This window comes from Populus trichocarpa, chromosome 1 (assembly GCF_000002775.5).
Source record: "Populus trichocarpa isolate Nisqually-1 chromosome 1, P.trichocarpa_v4.1, whole genome shotgun sequence".
Lineage (NCBI taxonomy): Eukaryota > Viridiplantae > Streptophyta > Magnoliopsida > Malpighiales > Salicaceae > Populus > Populus trichocarpa.
In genome coordinates, this window is record NC_037285.2 from 7,775,109 (window position 1) to 7,795,405 (window position 20,297).

The window sequence follows — 20,297 nt, forward strand, 5'->3', positions numbered from 1 at the left end:
CGCTATTCGCCCAGCCTTAATCCCTTGTTCTATCCTCTCAGCTATGCGTACCGCATCATAGAAGTGTTGAGAGGAGCTACCCATTAGGTGCTCATAATAAGGTGCTTTGAAGGTATTGGCAAACAAGCTCACCATCTCCGTTTCTATCAAAGGGGGTTGGACATGCATTGCTTCATCCCTCCATCTTTGCGCATAAGCCCTTACTGACTCCTGGCTCCTTTTCTCCATTGCCATTAGACTTGTTCGATCAGGAGCGATTTCCATGTTAAACTTGTACTGTTTGAGGAAAGCCTCCACTAAGTCTCTCCAGCTCTTGATCCTGATGCTGTCTAACCTCATGTACCAGCTTAAAGCGGATCCTGCTAGGCTATCTTGAAAGAAATAGATTAGCAATTTATTATCACGGATTACTTCCGCCATTTTGTTGCAGTAGGATCGAAGGTGAGTGTTTGGGCATTCCAAACCGGTATACTTAATGAACTCTGGTATTCGAAAATCTTTTGGTACCACGATGTTTGGTACCAAACATACTTCAGCTGCTCTCATAGGGTCAAACCAATCATTACCCTCAACTGCCCTTAATCTTTCTTCTAGAGCAAATAGCTTGTCTTGGTCCATCACACTGGGAGACCTATTATCCGGGACTCCCTCCATTGTTAAGTCCACAGTGATTGGAGCGTGAGTTGGCTGGATAGGGGTGATCGGCACGAAATGTTGTTCATTGGCCGAGTTTGCCCCCTGGTTTTGGGATACTTGAGGGACGTGCGCTGCTGGCGCTCCTTCAGGCTGTTGTGCTGATGTTCCCTCCCCATTCTTAGCTCTTAGAAGCTGCTCAAGTAAATCAGTTAACCGAGAAACTTCATTTTTTACGGACTCCAACTCGGTCTGATAATGTGACTCTAAGTGAGCTCTCTCTTCGTTCTCCATTCTTGCTCTAGACCGGGTGTTGTGGACCTTGGATGTGGGACCTATGTTTCACGATCTGGAATGCATATGATAAATTAAACAAATGCGTGATGAAAATATGATGCTCGTGCAAATGTATATTTTAAAATTGATTCATGACTTTCGTAATCCTTTAGGCAAGATTTCTGAGTTGACCCGATTGCTGTAAAGGGGGTTTGCCAAGTTCTTTATCATAGTAGCTTACCAAAACACACTTAGAAAGAAAGATAGGTCATAGCCTTCTTATAAATAGAAGTTGCTCATACAGTGATAACAGAACAAGGGAGTTATACATTGCTATCCTTAAAAGGCATTTCCTCTATTAGCTAAGTCCCCAATAAAACATGTGATGGCTGCCATGTATTCCCGATACTTTGAAGCATCATTTCCAACTTGGGTAGCTTGTCGTTGCAACCTTTCCGCATAACGGGCTACTTGCTCGACCTGCTTCGTTATATGCCTTATCTTATCTTGGAACACAGTGTTATCTGCAATTATCACTTCGTTGCTGGCTCCTAGGGCTTCATTACTTCTTTCCAACACTCGAACCATATCATCCGACCGGGCCAACTTATCCCTTACCCTCTGCAGTTCTTCCTTTTCGATATCCAGCTCGGCTATTTTGGAGTTAATTTGGACTGTAAAGCTGTCCATGTAGCCTTGACATTCTTGACGCTCTTGCTTAGCCTTACTGAGCTCCTCCTCCATCTCGAAGTAATGGCTTCTCAACTCCCTCAACTCTTCTACTTGTATCTCGATCTCAGATTGTAAAGTCATCATTCTTCCTTTCGAAGACTCAGCTCTTTTCTGGTAATCTCTCATATCAGACTCGACGGCCTTTCTTGCACTTCTCTCTTCCTCAAGTTGCACCATATATTGAGCTCTAATCCTTCTTTCCTCTTCTATGTCGAGCTGGGCTAGCCGATTCTTCTCCTTTTCAACTTCTATTTTCTTTGAAAGAATGCTCTTTCCCTTCTTCAAGGAATCCATCACCTCTTTGTCAACATTCATCTTGCCTTTTGTTGATCTTTTAACCTTTGCCAACTCTTTTTCTGCGAGCCCATTCTTCTTAACCAGCTCATCATATTCGGTCATTCGTTTCTTTAGCTCAGCCTGGACCCCTTTTGCTATTTCTTCCGCTACCTCGGCCCTTTTCTGCCATTCCTTTAAAGATGTCAATTGTTTATCCTGTTTTTCCAACTGCTGGTTCAAGTAAACCCTCATCGTGTTTTCTTCCTCTAATTGATTTTCTAATAACTGTTGTTGCCCTTTACTTTTATTGAGATCAATTACACATCGTTCTAGCTGCTTTCTCAGCTCTTCCTCAATATCAGTCCTTTTCCTTTTTGGTTGCTCTATTGCGGATTCTGGATGTTTTGGTATGGAGAAACCCCTTTCTTCAGAAAGCTCTTCATTCCTCCAAACGGCATAATTCTGGCTGAATGATGTTTCAAATGTGCTCCCTTCTTCCTTTTTTACCATCAGGGGTCTTTCCCAATCTTGTCGGATAAGCTCCATTTCTTCGAGGAAGGGTTGGTGCTTGAATAAACCGATGAAATCAGCTAAACCCAGAGTTCTTGGCGCGTACTGCATTCCACCCAACTGTCTTGTTACTAGGGCGGGCGCGTAACTGATGTACCCGGTTATACCAATCAAGGGAACCCATATCTTATTTCCACAGCTCATTGTGCAGATGGCATTGTTCATCCATGGTGCTTTCCATTTGAAGTTGCTCCTTGGCAATGCTGCATATTTATCTATCCATGCTTTCTCATCCCAATTCTTCCAAGTCTCATCCATGGTAACCTTTAACGGTCGTAGGTCAAACCACCAAAAGTTGTTAAAAATGTCCCTTGGTGTTTCGATATGACTGATAATCCATAAATACAACATAGGGGTGCAACATCTCATGGCTCCTTTTCCATGCATTCTGCAGTGATTGAGTGATAACATGGTTTCTCCCAAAATAGCTGATGAAGGATTGATCTGGTCACGCTCGTATTCTATGAAGACACTTGCTGCTTCCAAACTGATGACTGCGATTTCGGAAGGGAACAATACTAGCCCAAAAATGGCGAAGGCCATCAACCTGTATCATTCCTCTCCTAACTTGCCTTCTTCAGCATTTTTCTTCATTCGGGCTTCTATGACCTTCCATTTGAAACCCCCCTCGGCGACTCTACATTGACTGATCTTTCCCAAGCCTAATAAACTGACTACCTCCGAAGCTGTGTCTTCAAATCTTCGCCTTAGATAGATCCTGTGTCTGTTGTTTGGAAAATCTAGAATCCTTTCATATTCCTCCAAAGTCGATGTCATATCAATGTTCCCAAAGGTAAAACTCCGATAACTAGGATCCCAAAAATTCAGTAGGGCTTTGATTGCTGCTGCTTGTACGGGTAACCTCATTAGTTGTGCAATTCTCCCATATCGCCTTTCAAAAATAGTCTCATCAATGTATTCCATAATAGACACTAACTTCCCCAAGTCATTTACCATGTGATTTATCTTAGTAATGCAAGACAACCTACTAGCATCGATTCTTGGGCATTTTCCTTCAGCTACTTGAGTCAACTCAGATTCTTGCCCAAACTCTTGGAAAGATAGGTACTTAGTCATGATTTGGTTCAAAACCTGGATTGATGAATTTAGCATTATTAATCATGATGCAAATGAACGTAAGATAGATATCTTAAGGACAAGTTCTATTTAATAGGTGAGAATGGGTAGGTTTTCTATCTGGTCTTTAAAAGGGTCTCATATCTGCCCAGTGACGTTCTTCGTAAAGACAGTATGGGGGCGTTGCAAGGAACAGTTAAGGTAAGTATACCCACCATTACCAAGCAGGCACTCAGATATGAGTTGGGTGTTTCACGCATCTGAACCCTGACCGATAGTCATAGGGCAAATCGCTAATCCCCCACCTAACTTAAAGCTTTGTGTGTGCTTCTCAAAAAGTATGTGATGCATGTGACAGTTTTATAAGATGCATGAGACAGTTGTATACAAATGCATGAACAAAATGTGTAAAAATATTTAAAGCATATAAGCAGATAACAAAAGGAAAGGTATATTAAAAAACACACGAAAACAAAAACAATTCAGACAAAAACAAAGCTTAGTCCACAAAGTCCCCAGTGGAGTCGCCATTCTGTCGCAGGGTACGCGGCGTCGCGGCGAATTTTCCATTTTTTAGAATCTAGGATGTGTGTATGGTATCTAGGGATGACCAGAAAATATTGTATTTGGTTGGTAAAAAAAATGGAATGGGAGTCGCCACCTAGTATTTTGGGTCACTAGGAACCCTAACTGGTCTCAAAGATTGGGTACGGGGACTGGTTGCGTAAAGGGAAGGTATTAGCACCCCAAATACGCCCTACCTAAGGTAAGCTGCATGGTTTTATTTGTCTAATAAAATTCAAGGTCTCGTTATGTTTCCTAATTGTTGGTATGGTTCAAGAAAAGTCCTCCTCAATAAGGAGGTCCTTATCTTATCGGGTAAAACCTGACCGTTCTAACGTCTATGTAAAAAAACATATTTTTAATATCAAGAATACGTTTTACGTATAAATTCATAATCCCAAATATTAAAAGAAAAAAAACAAAAAGATTTTTTGGAATTTTTGAAATATTGGCCTAGTTCTCATGGCTTGAATAAACGGGTTATTAAAGCCAAAATGCATGCTAATACATATATTGTTTTGAAATTTTCTTTGTTTGTGTGAAAATATGGTGTTATAATATCTATATATATATATGTTGGAGAGACTAGGCCGTATTTAAAACAAAATCATTTTTTAATTATGTATATTTTTTTTTTGACGTTTCGACGCAAATCGAGTATTTTAATACTGGGTTTGTATCCTTACGGTATAAAAATACAACCCAAATATTAAATCACTTTGATAAAAATATGCAGGAAAAATCAACAATATTTTTAAAGATATTTTGGAAACTTTTTTTTCGAAAATCTTTGATGTTTTGATGAAAACCGGGTATTTTAATACCGGATTTGTATCTTTACAGTATAAAAATACAAACCGATATTGATCAAAATATAGTAATAAAATTACAACAAAATCCCATATATTTTTTTACTAATTTTTGCAGAATTTTCGTAATTTTTCACATATATATATATAAGTAATACAAAAAATATAATATATATAATATATATAATATTAAATCGGGCTGGGCCGGCCCAAAACAACTGGGCCGGACTCAGCCCCAAAAGTGTTGGGCCGATCTCGACCCAAAAAATGGATTGGGCCGATTTCGGCCCAGATACTATTATCCACTTCTGGGCCAGACCCGACCCAGAAGACTGGGCTGGGCCAGGACCAGCCTGGCCCAGCAACAAACGCTGGCGGGGGGAATTATTTTCCCCCCACCCTTCTGCATGCAGAACGTTATTCGTTCTGCATGCAGGAACGAAAAAAAAGAAAATGCAGTAATGAAGGGAGGAGGAAGAATTACCTGGCACGGAGGAGGCGGTGGAGCTTGCTGCGTTTCCGGCGGTGTTGTGGCGTTGCGGTGGAAGCCGGTGGTGGTATCAAGCGGCGCTGTAGTCCCAACGGCAGCTCCAAGCAGTGCTGCTACTTCCCCCGGCAGCGACGTTCTTCCCGGCTCCTTGCTGTTTTTTTCGTTTTCTATGTTCCCTCGCGGTTTCTAGCTCTCCTTCCTCTCAGTGTTGGGTTTTCGGTGTCTCTCTCCTCTGTTTCGGTTGATTTTCTCTCCTCTTCTCTCTCTTCGGTTTTTTTCTTTCTTCCGGGTCTCCTCCCTTTCTCCTCCTTTTCTTCTGTGTTCTTGGGTCTATTTATAGAGCCAAGAGGCGGGGCTTTTTATGGCTGCACATGGGGGGCAGGGGCTGCGGCGGTTGGTCGGCCATTCGGGTGCAGCTGTCGAGACGTTACTCCCCTGTTTTCTGCATGGCGCGCGGCGGGTGGTCGGCCAGCGGGCGTGGCTGGCGAGGTGCGGCTCCCTCGGTTTTCTGGCAAGGCATGCGGTCAAGAGAGAGGCAGCACACGTGAAGAAGAAAAACCCACCATTTTGCTTTCTTCCCCTGCTGCACGTCCATGGGAGGAAGAAAGAGGAACAGTGTCGTTCAAAACGACACCGTTCCGATCTTCTTCTTCTTTTTTTTTTTTGGCATGAAACGGCGTCGTTTTAGGCAAAACGCGCCGTTTCATTTAAGTCCAGCAAGACGCCAAAACGCGTCAATTTGCAAAGCAGCCCTCAATTATCTTCTTTCCTTCAATTGCATCCCTGCCAATTTCGGTCTCCGCCCCTATAGTTGGCCGCGTTTTTCACTTTGGTCTTTGGCCTCTGATTTATGCAATTGAGCCCTCAATTGATTAATAAACTTTCAATTTCTTCAATTAGGCCCCTGAACCGAATAATTGCAGCCCCTCCATTTACGCGCCTCTTCCAATTTGGTCCCTGATTTCGGATTTTCTCAATTAAGTCCCCAATTGGCCCTTAAACTTCAATATTTATGCAATTAAGCCCCTGATTTGACCTAATAAATTCCTAAAAAATATATTTTGGCCCCAGAACTTAAATTTCTTCTAATTAAAACCCAAATTGACTTAAAAATCAATTTTTCTTACAATCAAATCCCCTATAAATTCATTTAAAAATCCAATTAAGTCCATAAACATCCAAATTTGGGCTTTTCTCCTCAAATTTCAAAATTCCCCTCTCAATAGGGCTCTCATCCTTCAAGAATATACTGTCCTAACTCCAATCTTTGTATTTTTAACCTCATTGACCAATTTTCCAACCATTTTCTGAGCACTCCCACCTCTTATTATTTTTTCTAATTTCTTCCGGCTATATATTTATATTTTTATGGGGGGAACCCAAAAATGGGTTACAACAATCATTGTAGTGGCTAAAAATTCATAGTAGGTTTTTTTTAGTCAAACACCATAAAAACATTCTTAGCATCCCCAAATCAACCAAAGATCAACAAATCAAAATTTTACTCGATCTATTTTTCATGCATGTTTATAGAAAAAATACATTGTCATTGAATTTCTTTTGTGTAATGGAACATTTTAACACTAAGAAGAGTTAGTTTTGTAGTAAAAAAGTAGTCAAATTAGACACTTTCTCTCTCATTTCCATTTTAAGGCAATTCTCTCTCTCATCCCTCTAGCTCATGGACTATAATGATCTAAACTAAAAAGAAAATATAAACAAAAAAAAAATATAACAATCTAAACTAAAAATAAAGTTTTTCTTATTTTCTTTTTTATTTTTTATTTTTTAAAAAAGCATTTTTTAAAAGTATTATGATCATACAAGTAAGTTTTAATTATAAAATTAAAAAAGCATGAATCAATTAATTTTAAGCATGTATATGAAAAAAAATTCAAGAGCAATAAATTTGTGAAGAGTATATATAAAAATTTATAATTAAAAAATAAATATTTCATTTTTATTAAATATCAATGAGAAAAATATTTTAAAAATTATGTATATTGATCTAATACATAATCATTTACAAAACAATTGATAATATCATCATAAAAAAATCTAATATTTTAAAAAACAATGACATAATTAAATAATCACTCAAAATTATCTTAATAATTTGGTTTAAAGAGATTTTTTTTTGTCAAAAGTTAAAAATAAAGAAATAAAGGGATAACTTAACAGAGGCCACTTGTGCCTAGGCATAACAAAATAGGTTAAAGGTTAAGCCTACGTGGTTTTCTTTTTTAAAACGGGCGAATGACATGTTATTCCCGACAATTTTTTTAAATAAACATAAAACGATGTAATGCCTACTTAAGAAAATGATATGTCGTTTTCTAGTTTGCTTTCCAATTTTATTTTTAGGGGTTGAAAAGTCAATTTTGAAATTTTAAAAATTCAAATCTTAATTTATTTTAATTTAAAAACACCTAAAAACTATCATAAAAACCTTGAGAAACCCACTTGAAACCCTAAAAACATAAAATGACCCCAAACTCCGACCAAGTCCAAAAAAACTTTTGAAGTCCTAATCTATAATTTACAATATTTTCAAAGAAATCACCACCTTCACTCAACTCTCATATTTAAAATAAATTCATTGATACTAAAATTAATTTTTTTGATAATTGAGATTCAATTAACCAACCAATTTCTCTTTCATCTCCTATTTTCTCATAACTTTCCCCCCTGTTCAATTCCTTGAATTGAAATGTTTAGGACTGAAACATTTAAAAAATAGGGACCAAAATAAAAAGTATGAGATCAAACTGTACTTTTTCACGCATGAACACAGCGAAATAGAAAAAATGGTTGTTATTTTGAATAGGTGTTTAATTTTGTCCACGTTGTTTTTATTTTTTTTTACGGATAAAATTATATTCTGCATTGTAAAAATGAGCAATATTTTAACTCGAGATGTTTTTTATTCACAAAAAATAATAATTACCGAATCAAATAGTTGATCGAGGAAAAAAGAAGAAGAAGCAGACATGAGCAGTCTCCGATGCTACGGCTGTTTGAAAAATAGTGAAATGAAAAAAATATCACAGTTTTTTTTAGTTTATAGTGCGCAGTGCAATGTAACAAGTAACGTAATAAAGCGGTCAAAGCGTTTACGAGAAAGGAGTAGTTCAACTTGGTTCTGTGTCCCGTACTTGCATGAGTGCCACGTGAGTTTAACATGGGGATTGTAGCTGGGAACCAGTCGCGCGGTTTGCTTTTACATTTTAAATGTATTTTAAAAAATAAAAATATATTATTTTAATATATTTTCAAATAAAAATCATATTTTCAAACATCTTATTCTTTTTTATTCTTGGAATAATAATAATAAAAAAGAATTAGTTTGGGTTACCCTAGAAGGCGCAGGCCTAGACCCTGGCTCAAAGGCAGAGAAGGAAGAGTGCTCAGTCAAACCTGCTTTCCTTTGTGTTTTCTTTTTCACTAGCCACGTTTTTAACCTTTCACTCTATCTGAATTGTGTCGTGGGAGTCTCTCATTGTTCAAATCTAGCGCCCAACTTTAGTTCAATTAAAAAGAGTTCAAGAGAAGAAGCAAGATCGTTAAGCGCAGTTCAGCCTCGCTGCCGATGACTTGCCGGCAAACCAATTTAGGAGGTTGTAAGATGTTCTCAAAGAGCAGAGCCTGCATAGCGTATGGGGTTAACAATATCCTAAACTATTTGGCTCAAAATGCCAATTCTTTTAGCTTCTTACGTTAATTCTCTCCTCAAGAACTCCAGTTTGAGTCATCAGAAAAATTAGACTTGCTATCCAATGGAACTGCGGGCGCTCTTAAGACGTGATGAAGGCCTTAAATATGAAATGGAAGACTGGTTTCAATATATCTTAATATCACTTATGTCATGGCAGTCTCTCCTTGGTTTAATCTAACATCAAAAGAATAGTAGATGAATTGAAAAGAGACGAAGAGGTCAAGAAAAAACAAAAGAAAAGGATTGTCAAGGATACAGTTCAAGGCCACTGCATTTTTAATAAAAGACTTGCAGCTTCAACCAATTTTCTCTCGAAACTAAGAAGGTTATAAGATACTCAGGGCATCTCCAACCCATGAGGCAAAAGAGAAACCAGAACTGTTCTTTTACCTCTTTTTTTCCCATCTCGGTTAGCAGCTCCAACTGTGATGGTAAATGAATTGAAAAAATAGCTTTTCAAAACTGCTATTCTTATATATTTTCTAAATAAATATCAAAACCAATAAAGCAGCGTCAATAAAATAATAAACCAATTAAATATATCCTTATATAAAAAAATTGAACGTGAATAATAATGTTGTAATTCTATTATTCTATTAAATATAAAAATATCCTTGTGTAGAAGGTATTAAATTATTTTATTCTAGAGTTACATTAGTAAAATTACTGTAAATTAAAAAATACAATTACCAAAATAATTTTATATAATTCTTAAAAAATATTTATATTATGGTTCAAATAACAATAAAGTCATGATACTATTATAATGAATGGTATTTTTTCTATATCTTAAAATACAATAAAATCCCTAGAAAAATTAGTGTTTCGGACATTTAAAAAAAATAACGAATTAACACAACAATTTTTTTTTTTGATGAAATAGCATATATTTTAATAGCACAAATTAGACATCTATTTTATTACAGTGCACTCGTGGAGGTATTGAAATTAAGTTGAACTCCTTTGCCGTTCCCTGAAAAATAGAGACTTGGAACTACATTGGCTAGCTCGTCAATTTCTCTTTGCGAGCAAGAATCAGGGGGGGGGGGGGGGGGGGGGGATTGAGATAACTGATACATTCTGCAACCTCCATGGTAGATGAGCTAGATCACAAATTCTATGTGGATTAGTATTGATTATCCAGCTCGCCATAGTGAAGGATGTGCACACTTTTTTATGGAAGCATTCAAGACTTTGTTCTACTAAAAGACTTTCTTGCCGCAGGAAGCCACAAGATGGATCAAGGTCATTCTCTCTGGAAAGAATCAGACAGGACCAATAGTGGCAGTAATACAGATGATGTCAACTTTGAAAATCCTTTTTATGATAATGCTTCTGTCATAAATTCGCTGGACGATCCCGTATAACAGTTTTTGGAAACTGTCCCCAGATCTGAAAATGGATCAGCGGGGGATCGTGCAGAGATGTTTCTACCCTAACAAAGGTTGGATGTGTGCTTGAAACATAAAATTTTGGCAATTGGAAAAACAGACCAAGTAGAACAATACTAAGAAGGAGACAAGACCAGCGTCCTAATTGAGGTGAAGAATCACTCTAAAAGAACACTAGAGCAAAGAAAAGGAACGAGAAGACAAATAAAGGCATGGTTTTTCTGCCCAAGATAGAGGAGGCTTTTTTGCTTATTATTTATTTACTAATTTATATTAAGTTATCTTGTTTATGAAGTGAATCGTAGTTTTTCTAAAAGTGTGCTTTTTCATCTTCTTTTTTTTGTTTTTTTTGTCTAAAGGTGTTTTTCTTCCAGAATCTCTAGAATATTGTGCTAATTTTAAAAAAAAATCCAAAGAATTCCTTCCTAGGATCACCATCACATGTGTAATAGTGCTGTTCCAACCTTTCTATGCTATGATTATATGACTCAGGGCTGTGTGTGTGTATATATATATATAGAAAGCATTTACTCTCCATTATCATCTCCATCTTATCCTGGATATTTGCCTGTAATTAACCAAAAGGCAGAGTGATCGATAAAAAGAAGGATTATACAGTACAGCATTAAAAGTTGACATAATTGAATAGCCAGGTTCCATTTCAAACGTGCTTCATTTACTGCTTTAACTAGTTGAAAACTTGAACATATGGGCAACGGGCGGACACGCAACCACGTATGTAAAGACAACAGATCTGGACTCGCCAATCAAATTACCTTGTCAGTTACCAAACATAAAGGGATGGTAGTGGATAACTGAAGAAATTGGAACACTTTTTACATTTGGTCAAATCAAATCCTTAACTCTTAAACTTGATCAAATTAACCCCTTTACTTCTACTTGTCGGAAAATTCAATTCCTCTATCTATTTTTCTTTGTGATACTAATACCACATTATGGGTTATCAGAAAATAATCTACAATAAGAAATTCTCGAGACCAACAAACCCAGCTCAATATTTACACCCACAAATCTTAAGATTGTTTGGGTTTTTGTTTGGAAGTATAATTGCGGTTATTTTTTAAAGTGTTTATCGTGCTGAAATGTATTAAAATAATATTTTTTTATTTTTAAAAAATTACTTTTGAGATCAGCATATCAAAACAATTCAAAATATATAAAAAAAATTATTTTTTAATAAAAAAATTCACGAGGTACCCACATTTCCAAACAAAACTCAAATAAATGGTCTTGTCTCACGTTTCAGTTTTGAAATCATTACCATATGAACGAGACACGTCAGGATTGAAAATTGTAATTGGAATATCTCATTGTGTAAGGTTGCCGTGTAACTTGTGTTTTATAATTTTTATATTTTTTAAAAAACTAGTTTTTATATTTTTAAATTATTTTAATGTGTTAATATTAAAAATATTTTTTTAAAATAAAATAAAAATATTATTAAAATATATTTATAAACAAAAAATATTTTTAAAAATAATTTTATTCGCTCCGATTGTAAGAAGTTAAAAGGAGAGGTGATGCTGTGTTGGCTTAACACACCATAGAAATAGAATATTGACCGAAATGTGAAAACTAGATGGACTGACCACAAGTAAGAGTACTACTTACAGCCATTTATTATACGGCATCCGTATGTCAGCACAACTGTAACTTCATCTTTACATTTTGATTTTTTTTTATTTAAAAATAATACAGTTTGGTAAAAATTTGAAGTGAATCGCATGTGTTAAAAAAAATAAAAATAGTACATTTTATAAGCAAATAACGGTTGTGTAGTCATGCAAATTAACTAACATGAATAAAAATTAATCTAAAATTTTATAGAAAATTAATAATAAGAAGATGATTTAAGATTTAATAACAAAAAAAATTTTAGAATATAAGATGAAGTCACCTATTAATTTTTGTTTTTTTTTATTAAAATAACATTGTTTTGATTTAAAAAAAATTTAACTCGAATAATCTAGTAATCCGATTAAAATTTAGAACTTGAATTTTAAATCGAGTTAGATTTAAAAAATATGGATAGAATAGTAGGTAAGATCTGTATTTATGTCAAAAAAATGTATTACTGAAGGCCCCTTCTTTGTTTTTTTGTCTTTATTTTCTCTCTTGCCACATCAGTTTTTCTATTGAATCTTATACTTTGACAGATGAATTTTTATAAAATTGTAGAATTATCCTGCAAGAGACTGTGTTTTTGACTATACAGCGCTACTGGGAGAATAACAATAGTATATAAACTGTGATATTTTCTAATTATTTTTTCAATCCAAAAGAACCCTACATCTCTGAACAATCCTATATCCTACCCTCTAGAATTTCTGACTCTCAGACTGGTTTCACATGACTACCCTGCAACACCCTCAAAAGTCAGGACAAAATAAAAGCCAACCTCCCTTTCCCTCTCTCTTTCTGTCGTGGTAAAAAAGCTTACTCCTCTCTGCCACCCTGCCACCCATTTTCAGGTACTATTGCAGCTCCCATTCACCTAAGCTAACCCCCTCATTCACTCTCTCACTCAAAAAGATTCCTTCCTTTTACCCTCGTCTCCCCTTTCTCCCTCTTATTAAACAACCACCGACTCACTCAATTATTTCCCTTTCATTAGTCTGGCTCTCCCAACAATGGAAGCTTTTAGCTTGCTCAGGTACTGGAGAGGTGGTGGCGGTGGTAGTGCTGCTATCGGTGGTGGTGGTGGTGGTGGGTGCGGTGGAGATGGTTATTGTAACGTACGCGCCGCTAAAATTGTCACTGCCGTGTCTCCAAGCAGAGCGGAAACTGATGATGAGAATGATGACGATGATGGGCCTTTTTTTGACTTGGAGTTTGCAGTTCCTGATGAAGAAGAGGAGGGAGGAGACGGCAAAGAAGCGAACAAAGGAAACAATGGGGCTGATTCTGAAGAGGAAAACGATGCTGCTGACACTTCTGACGAGGATGAGGTTGAGGATGATGACATTGACGAAGAGAGGGAGATTAATTTCACTCTCTCTTCGGCTTCTAGCAATGACAGGAGTGATCTAAATCTTGCTCTTTCTCCTTCTGATGACTTGTTTTTCAAAGGAAGGCTTGTGCCCATTGAGCCATCTTCACTTGAGCCAAACTCAAAATCCTCTCAGTTCTCGGTGTCATTTCTAAAATCTGCTGTAAAATTTCGCGTATTCATGTTGGGATTAAAGAAGAAACCAAACACTACAACAACAAATGAAAAGGCAGAAGCTAATGTGGTGCCGGCATTAGCTTCTTCTACTCCTGAACTGCAAGGGGAGAAAGATGAGGAAAATGGCAAGCAGAGTAAGCTTTTTACTGTGAAATTTAAGGTTGAGGAAGTTCCTGTAATGTCTTTGTTTACTAGAGAGAATAGCAAAAGTATCAAGTCATCGCAGAAGCAGAATTCTACAGAAGAATCAACTGCTTCAGCTGTTGGTGTTGCTTCTTCAGATGAGAAGCTGAAATTTTCAAAAGATGTAATGCAGAAGTACTTACAGAAAGTCAAGCCTCTTTATATCCGTGTTTCTAAACGGTATGGAGAGAAGCTGAAATTCTCTGGTCAATTAAGTTTAGGCTCTGGGCAAAAAACACCGACTGCTCCGCCGCTATCCACGGTGACCCAGAAAACAACAACGGCTGATAAAGTTGAAAAGGAGAAGGAAAGTGTGGAAGATCCGGCAGTGGCAGTGACCGATCATAAGGGTCGAAAACAGGGGAATTTGCCTTCTGGGTTGAGGGTTGTGTGTAAGCATTTAGGGAAAAGAAGATCAGCTTCGGCGGCGGCGGTGGCAGCGGCTCCTCCAGGTCCTGTTTTGTCAGAAAGGAGAGATGATTCGCTGTTGCAGCAACATGATGGGATCCAGAGTGCTATTCTTCATTGCAAGAGATCATTCAATGCTTCTCGAGGTAAAACAGTCATTTATTTAATTACTCTTAATTACTTTAACCAAATACTATGGTCCAGTAGTTAACCAATTCTGTTTCTGTTTCTGTTCTTGTTTTGTTGGGTTTTGCAGATTCTGATTCTTCTGTGCTCTCAAGGTCAGTGAGTGATCCTTCACATGAGAAATCAATAGAAATAATGTCAAGTCATCAGATCATGAAGGGAAAGGTTCTTCTGTGGACCCAAAGAAGGCAGGAAAATGAGATTGTTTGATCAGAGATTGATGATGATCTTCTGAGGATTCTGTAAAGAAAATGATGATTTCTGAAATGAGCAGCAGGGCTTGGAAACCAGTTAATCAGTCCTCTCTGTTTTATTTTTTTTAATTTTATGAACTTGCTCGTTTGTAAATATGCCTTCTTTTGGAGGAGATTTTGGTTAGTGATTCAGCTTGATGTCTAGCTACTGAATCAGTAGTTTATGAGTACTTTGCTAGCTATTACTACTCTGGATGGGAAAGGGTTATTAGGCTTGGTTTGGTAATAGTTTCGACCTTGTTAAAAACATCAAAAAGATGTTTTTTTGAGGTGCTAACTGCAAGTTGCATCTAAAAACAAGCGGGCACTTGGTAATGTTTATATATCTATTGAACTTTTGAAATCAGTAACAGAACTAGCAGCTGCGTTGCTTTCTTGCCTTGTCCCGTGGCAAATATCTCTCGGATTATGGCGATTTTTCCGACGAGTCGATTATGAAGAAACAGAAAATGAGTAACATGTGTGTAATGATCCAAGAAAATCTTGGATTTATTTGAAGGGCCCTCAATCCTCAAGTCAGGATGTAAGAGGTGTCTTTCGTGGTCAGAGAAGTGGGGAAAGTGGAAACCTGAACAGTAAAAAGATTTTCTTTTGTAGAAGTAAGAGAGAGCAGAGACATCGAGAGAGTGAAGATGCCATATTTCTCCCCGCTATAGCCAAATTAAACAAATCCCCTTTGCCCTCTCTCTTTTTATGGTCTCATCATAATCTTGGAATTAGGGAAGGTTGGTGATGATGTTGATGCAACCCCAATTTATCTGTGCTGTGAAATAACATTGGAGATTAAATTTGTCTGCTTGTGCCAGGCTTGGGCCCAACCAAACTGCTGCTGCATTTACTACTTTGCTGTACTATCTTGTGGCAAGCCTTTTGTCGTTTTGGATAGTAATAAGATTCTGTGTGCCCTCTCCTTTTCTTTAAGCCTAAGCTAGCTAGCATCTACTAGCTTAATCTAAGGCCGAAAATTTGCTAACCCAGTTATTGTTCATGGAGAGGCATAGCACTAAACACAACTTTTTGGGTCACCTGTTTTTGCATTGAAATTAGTATTTTAAATTAATAATGAATTAATTGTTTTAATTAATTATATATTGCATTTAATTTAGATTAAGTTCTCAAATTAAAATTTTTTATGTAATAATATAATTAAATAAACTTGAATTATAACGAATTACATATCTTATTGAATTCTTGATAATTCAGACAAATCTTTTAATGCACAGGGAAGAAGCTTACGTTTAAGGTCAACTGTATTGTCTCATGCGTCTGAGCAGAGAGGGAGACCTCGACCTAAGAATCCATATCATCTGGGAATTGGGTCAAGTAACCTAACAACAAGGAGTTTCGCTCCCAATTCTTATCCCATATGGTGGGATTGTTGTAAAAATAGTCCTTTCACATCTCCAGTTGTTCTTTGGTAAAGCCCAACCTCGCCGAGGTGGGTGTGTCGGAGGCCACCTTCTTCCTTGGTCCCTAGGATATCAAGGAGCATTCTTCATCTGGATGGAAATACCATGCGGCACCGTGTAAGTCATTATATGAATGTGTTGATGGGGCTGCTGCCTAGGTGATCCATTCCAACCACGGTGGTCGGATTATTGGAGGACTCTACCCTTCTTTCTGGCTAGCCTTATAGCAACACCAACCAAACTCACCGGACTCTTTTCTTTTCTGATCTCTTTGAGAGTCGACACATTTAGAGTGGTAAAGGATGAGCCAAACTCTACAAGACTTTAACACCATTTTCCAGAAGACATGGCCGCTACCATTTTGTAAGAAGACATTAGAATGATCCCCACCTGGAAATTTCGAAGGAAATGACACTTTTAACACTCCACCTTGGGGCATTAAACCGCAGTATCCCACACCTAATGTTCTCTTTATGAAGACATTATTTTGAATGGATAAATTCAAATGTCGTATTCGGGGTTTCAAGGGACAAGGGGCTTACCATTAACCATGCTATGAATTGCGATTTTATTTATTTATTTATTTATATTTATGAATATGAATTTAGATTTAGATTTATGGATTCTGTGGTCTTGGTGATTTAAACTTATCATATTTACATGTCCAAGGTGTCCTTTTGAGGGAGGGCCCAAGTTGACCCAAAATAACAGATGTGGAATAGTAACTTACATCTTTATAATCGGTGGCATGAGATGTGAGAAAGCCCACCCTGTTCTCGTAACCTTTGGTTTTTAAATACAGGTCCAATAATTTCATAGACCTATATATATATATATATATATATATATATATACACACCACTATATATATATATATGTTTGTATTTTGTGTGTGTCTTGCGCTTGGCCCGACTTTTTTTTCCGGTAAAAAAATATTATATTAATTCATTTACTCTTTAGTTTTGAAATATATAATAAATAATATAATGAATTTAATAATTTTTTTAATTATTATGTCTCTAATACAAAAATAATAATATTAATAATAAATTATTCATGAAAACTCGATTTAATTTTAAATAGATTTTGGCCATAATTATCTCACATTTATAATTTCTTTTTAAAATTCAATCACACATATAATATGAACATAATATTTTGATATTTTTTTAACTTGCTTTAAAAATCACAATTTTTTTTAACACAAACAATGATTTTAATTAAAAACATTGTGTTTGCTAACATAAAAAAAAAACTTTAGTAAGAAAATTGATTTTAGACTTGAGATATATATGTTTTGTGCTTATTTAAAATGGCTTGAATTTCTAACAAATCAATATTGTTATGTAATTTTAATAAAAACTTATATATTTGGTATGAAAATAATAATACTAATAATAAATTGCTCATTAAAATTTGATTAAAATTGGTTTTTTAATAAAATAAAATTTGAACATGATTTTATAACATTTATAATTTGTTTTAGCTTTCAATCAAACATAAAATATAAACATACTATTTTGATATTATTCTAACTTGCTTTAACAATAAATAAATATTTTTTTCATAGAAACAATGATTTTAGTTAAAAATATTATGTTCGTTAAGATAAACAAGAGATACGCTAATAAAAAAATTGATTTCAGACTTAAAAAATCTATGTTTTATAATTATTTAAAATGATTTATATTTTTAACAAAAAAACCAGTGTTCTATAATTAGATTTTTTTTTTTGAAAAGATGCATGCACCATAATGTTAGATATTTTAATATGTATTTTAATCTCGTCTTTTTAACTTAAATTTTGATTTAAATCAACAAATTTATTATTATTTATTAAAATATATAATTTTTAATTTATTTTATCAAACTCACATATTAAATTTTTATTTTGCAATGAGAATTTATTTAAATGGAAAGTTTTTTTAAATGAATTCATTTTAAAATTTAATAACAATGCTAAAAAAATTCTTCCCTAAATAATTTTTTTTTTTTTTACGTTGAAAAGTTTTTAATACTATTACTCACAACGTAGCGTAGAATGCAAGCTATCAACGAGATAAAGGAAGAAACTTTTCCTCTTTTTTTATTCCACCGAGATCCTAAGAAGACTATTCTTTAGTCATGTTTCCCCTTTTCATACCTCTTAAAGGTTTGCTATGAAAAGAGGAGTGCTGGAATACTTGAAGTCATACACAATTGGATTCCAAGGGTGTGTAGGGTTGAAATTAATTCAAACTTGTACTGTATTTTCAATGTTTAGGGGTGTTTTTGAGTGAATTTCAACCTGTTTTTTTTTGTTAAAGTTTGTTTTTTTTTTGGTTGAAATTAATTTTTTTAAATGTTTTTAAATTGCAAGAATAATGTTTTTTTTTAAAAAATTATTTTAATATTTTTTTCAGCGAATAACACTTTGAAATGTAACCACTGTCATATTACCAAACATCTCTCACGAGGGGTTTTTAGCACTATGGAGATTTTATTTTATTTTATTTGTATGAGTTTAAATGATTTATTTCTGATTTTATCTGCAAATTATATATGTATGAGATGAAATTTAAATATATTCAATTTGCAGCAATGAAATTAACCCGTACAAAAAAAAAAAAAAACCTAACAAATCAAAGTTAAAATTTTGCAAAATCCCATAGGTCGTGTTTAGAATTTCCACATAACGCGCGAAATCAACTTAGCAACTAATATTCAAAGTTCAAACTTAAAACTTAAAATGTCAGTATTTTGACCACAAACCATCTATGTTGACTTGATGATTACTCAACCATTGGCCTCATTGATCAACTGACCAGTAAGGGACCTCCAACAGAGATTTTGAAGGTCACTTGGAAGTATTATTTTGGTTGTTCTCTCCAAGCACGAAATTTCCTCCAACAACTTTCTTCAATATTTTAGTGCCGAGTCTCGAATATACGGTAACAAATACTGTTTAAATGCATTTAAGTTTACATAAACTATAGGATATTTTTAGTGTTCTTTGCAATGCAAAATCTGGGAATTGAAAATGTTCTTTTCCCCCCCATCTTTACTATTCCACCACTCCAAAAAGCATGGTCTAAGCACAATGAATCCTTTCATCGGATTATGGCAAGGAATAGTCCCGTTTCTTGAGATGGACGGACAAACTCTTCCAATTAGGCTTGTGATTGAGTACAGATTTGATGTAAGTAATTTTATTTGGAGCAAACCCTGCTTTGCAAGTACAAATTCATACAATATTCTTAAAAAAGAAAGAAATACAAATGAAGGGCACAAAATCCCAGTGATTTCTCCTATATCAATCTATAAAGGAAACACTGTTGCTTACGGAGACTGCTATTTAGCAATCCATCAATGAAAGTATAGCATAAAAGCTACAACAAGAGGAATTGTAGCAGTAAAATGTGAAAACTACAGTATCGTGTGCTTACATGCTAAGATGTGGTTTGCAATTACCTCCTTGAATCGCCTGACTTGTAAAATTATATGTCATGGTGCAGTTTACTCTCACCACAAGGTATTTCTTAATAATTTGGAGTATCCTCACCTTGCCACCAATTACTGTATTGCTGCTCATAGTCAATTTCCTTACCGACACTACGTCACTCATCAAGCTTGGAACGCTCAATAATTTCTTAGGAATTAAATCTACCGTGACATTCATATGTAGCGTCCGTCTCGCCTTGGCCTTGCCTGGCGGAGTATTAGCCTCACCAACCATCACGCCACCACAGTAAACAGTTGTTGTACCGTTTTTGAATTTGAATGCGGCTGCATTGGGATTTTTGACGGAGACATCAGCTAGAAGTGTAACGTTCACATCAGTCCGAAGAGTCCCATTAGCAAGCTCTAGCCGCTGCACCGATACCTTGTTCATCTTGATCACAGGATCGTCTACTTGAAAAACTGTAAGGACTAAAACTACAACAGTCGTAGCAAGAATTAATAAAATGGCAGTGATGCAGCCACAGCACTTTATGCAATTTCGTCGGTGAGTTTTCGACAGCGTAGGCATGTTTTCTTCTTCAACGCTGCGGATTCGTAATGCTGCCGGGGCTAAGGGCTTGGCCTGCTCTGTCTCTGCCATGGCCGAACTCAAGAAGGGAATGATTGAATTTTCTTTTTTCCTTGTTGCAATTTGTT

At 35.7% G+C, this 20,297-nt stretch overlaps 2 protein-coding genes across 2 annotated transcripts; one reads left to right on the top strand and one right to left on the bottom strand.

Moving 5' to 3' along the window:
* Positions 1 to 12,842: 12,842 nt before the first annotated feature.
* On the top strand, positions 12,843 to 15,097 carry LOC7472738 (probable membrane-associated kinase regulator 2). Its single transcript, XM_002297970.4, has 2 exons — positions 12,843 to 14,457; positions 14,568 to 15,097. Exons 1-2 carry the CDS (start codon positions 13,185 to 13,187, stop codon positions 14,705 to 14,707), a joined length of 1,413 nt encoding a protein of 470 aa, XP_002298006.4. The 5' UTR covers positions 12,843 to 13,184; the 3' UTR covers positions 14,708 to 15,097.
* A 4,235-nt stretch (positions 15,098 to 19,332) lies between these two features.
* On the bottom strand, positions 19,333 to 20,297 carry LOC7472739 (late embryogenesis abundant protein At1g64065). The gene has a single exon (XM_002299469.3). The coding sequence runs from the start codon at positions 20,239 to 20,241 to the stop codon at positions 19,582 to 19,584; it is 660 nt and encodes a 219-aa protein (XP_002299505.1). The 5' UTR covers positions 20,242 to 20,297; the 3' UTR covers positions 19,333 to 19,581.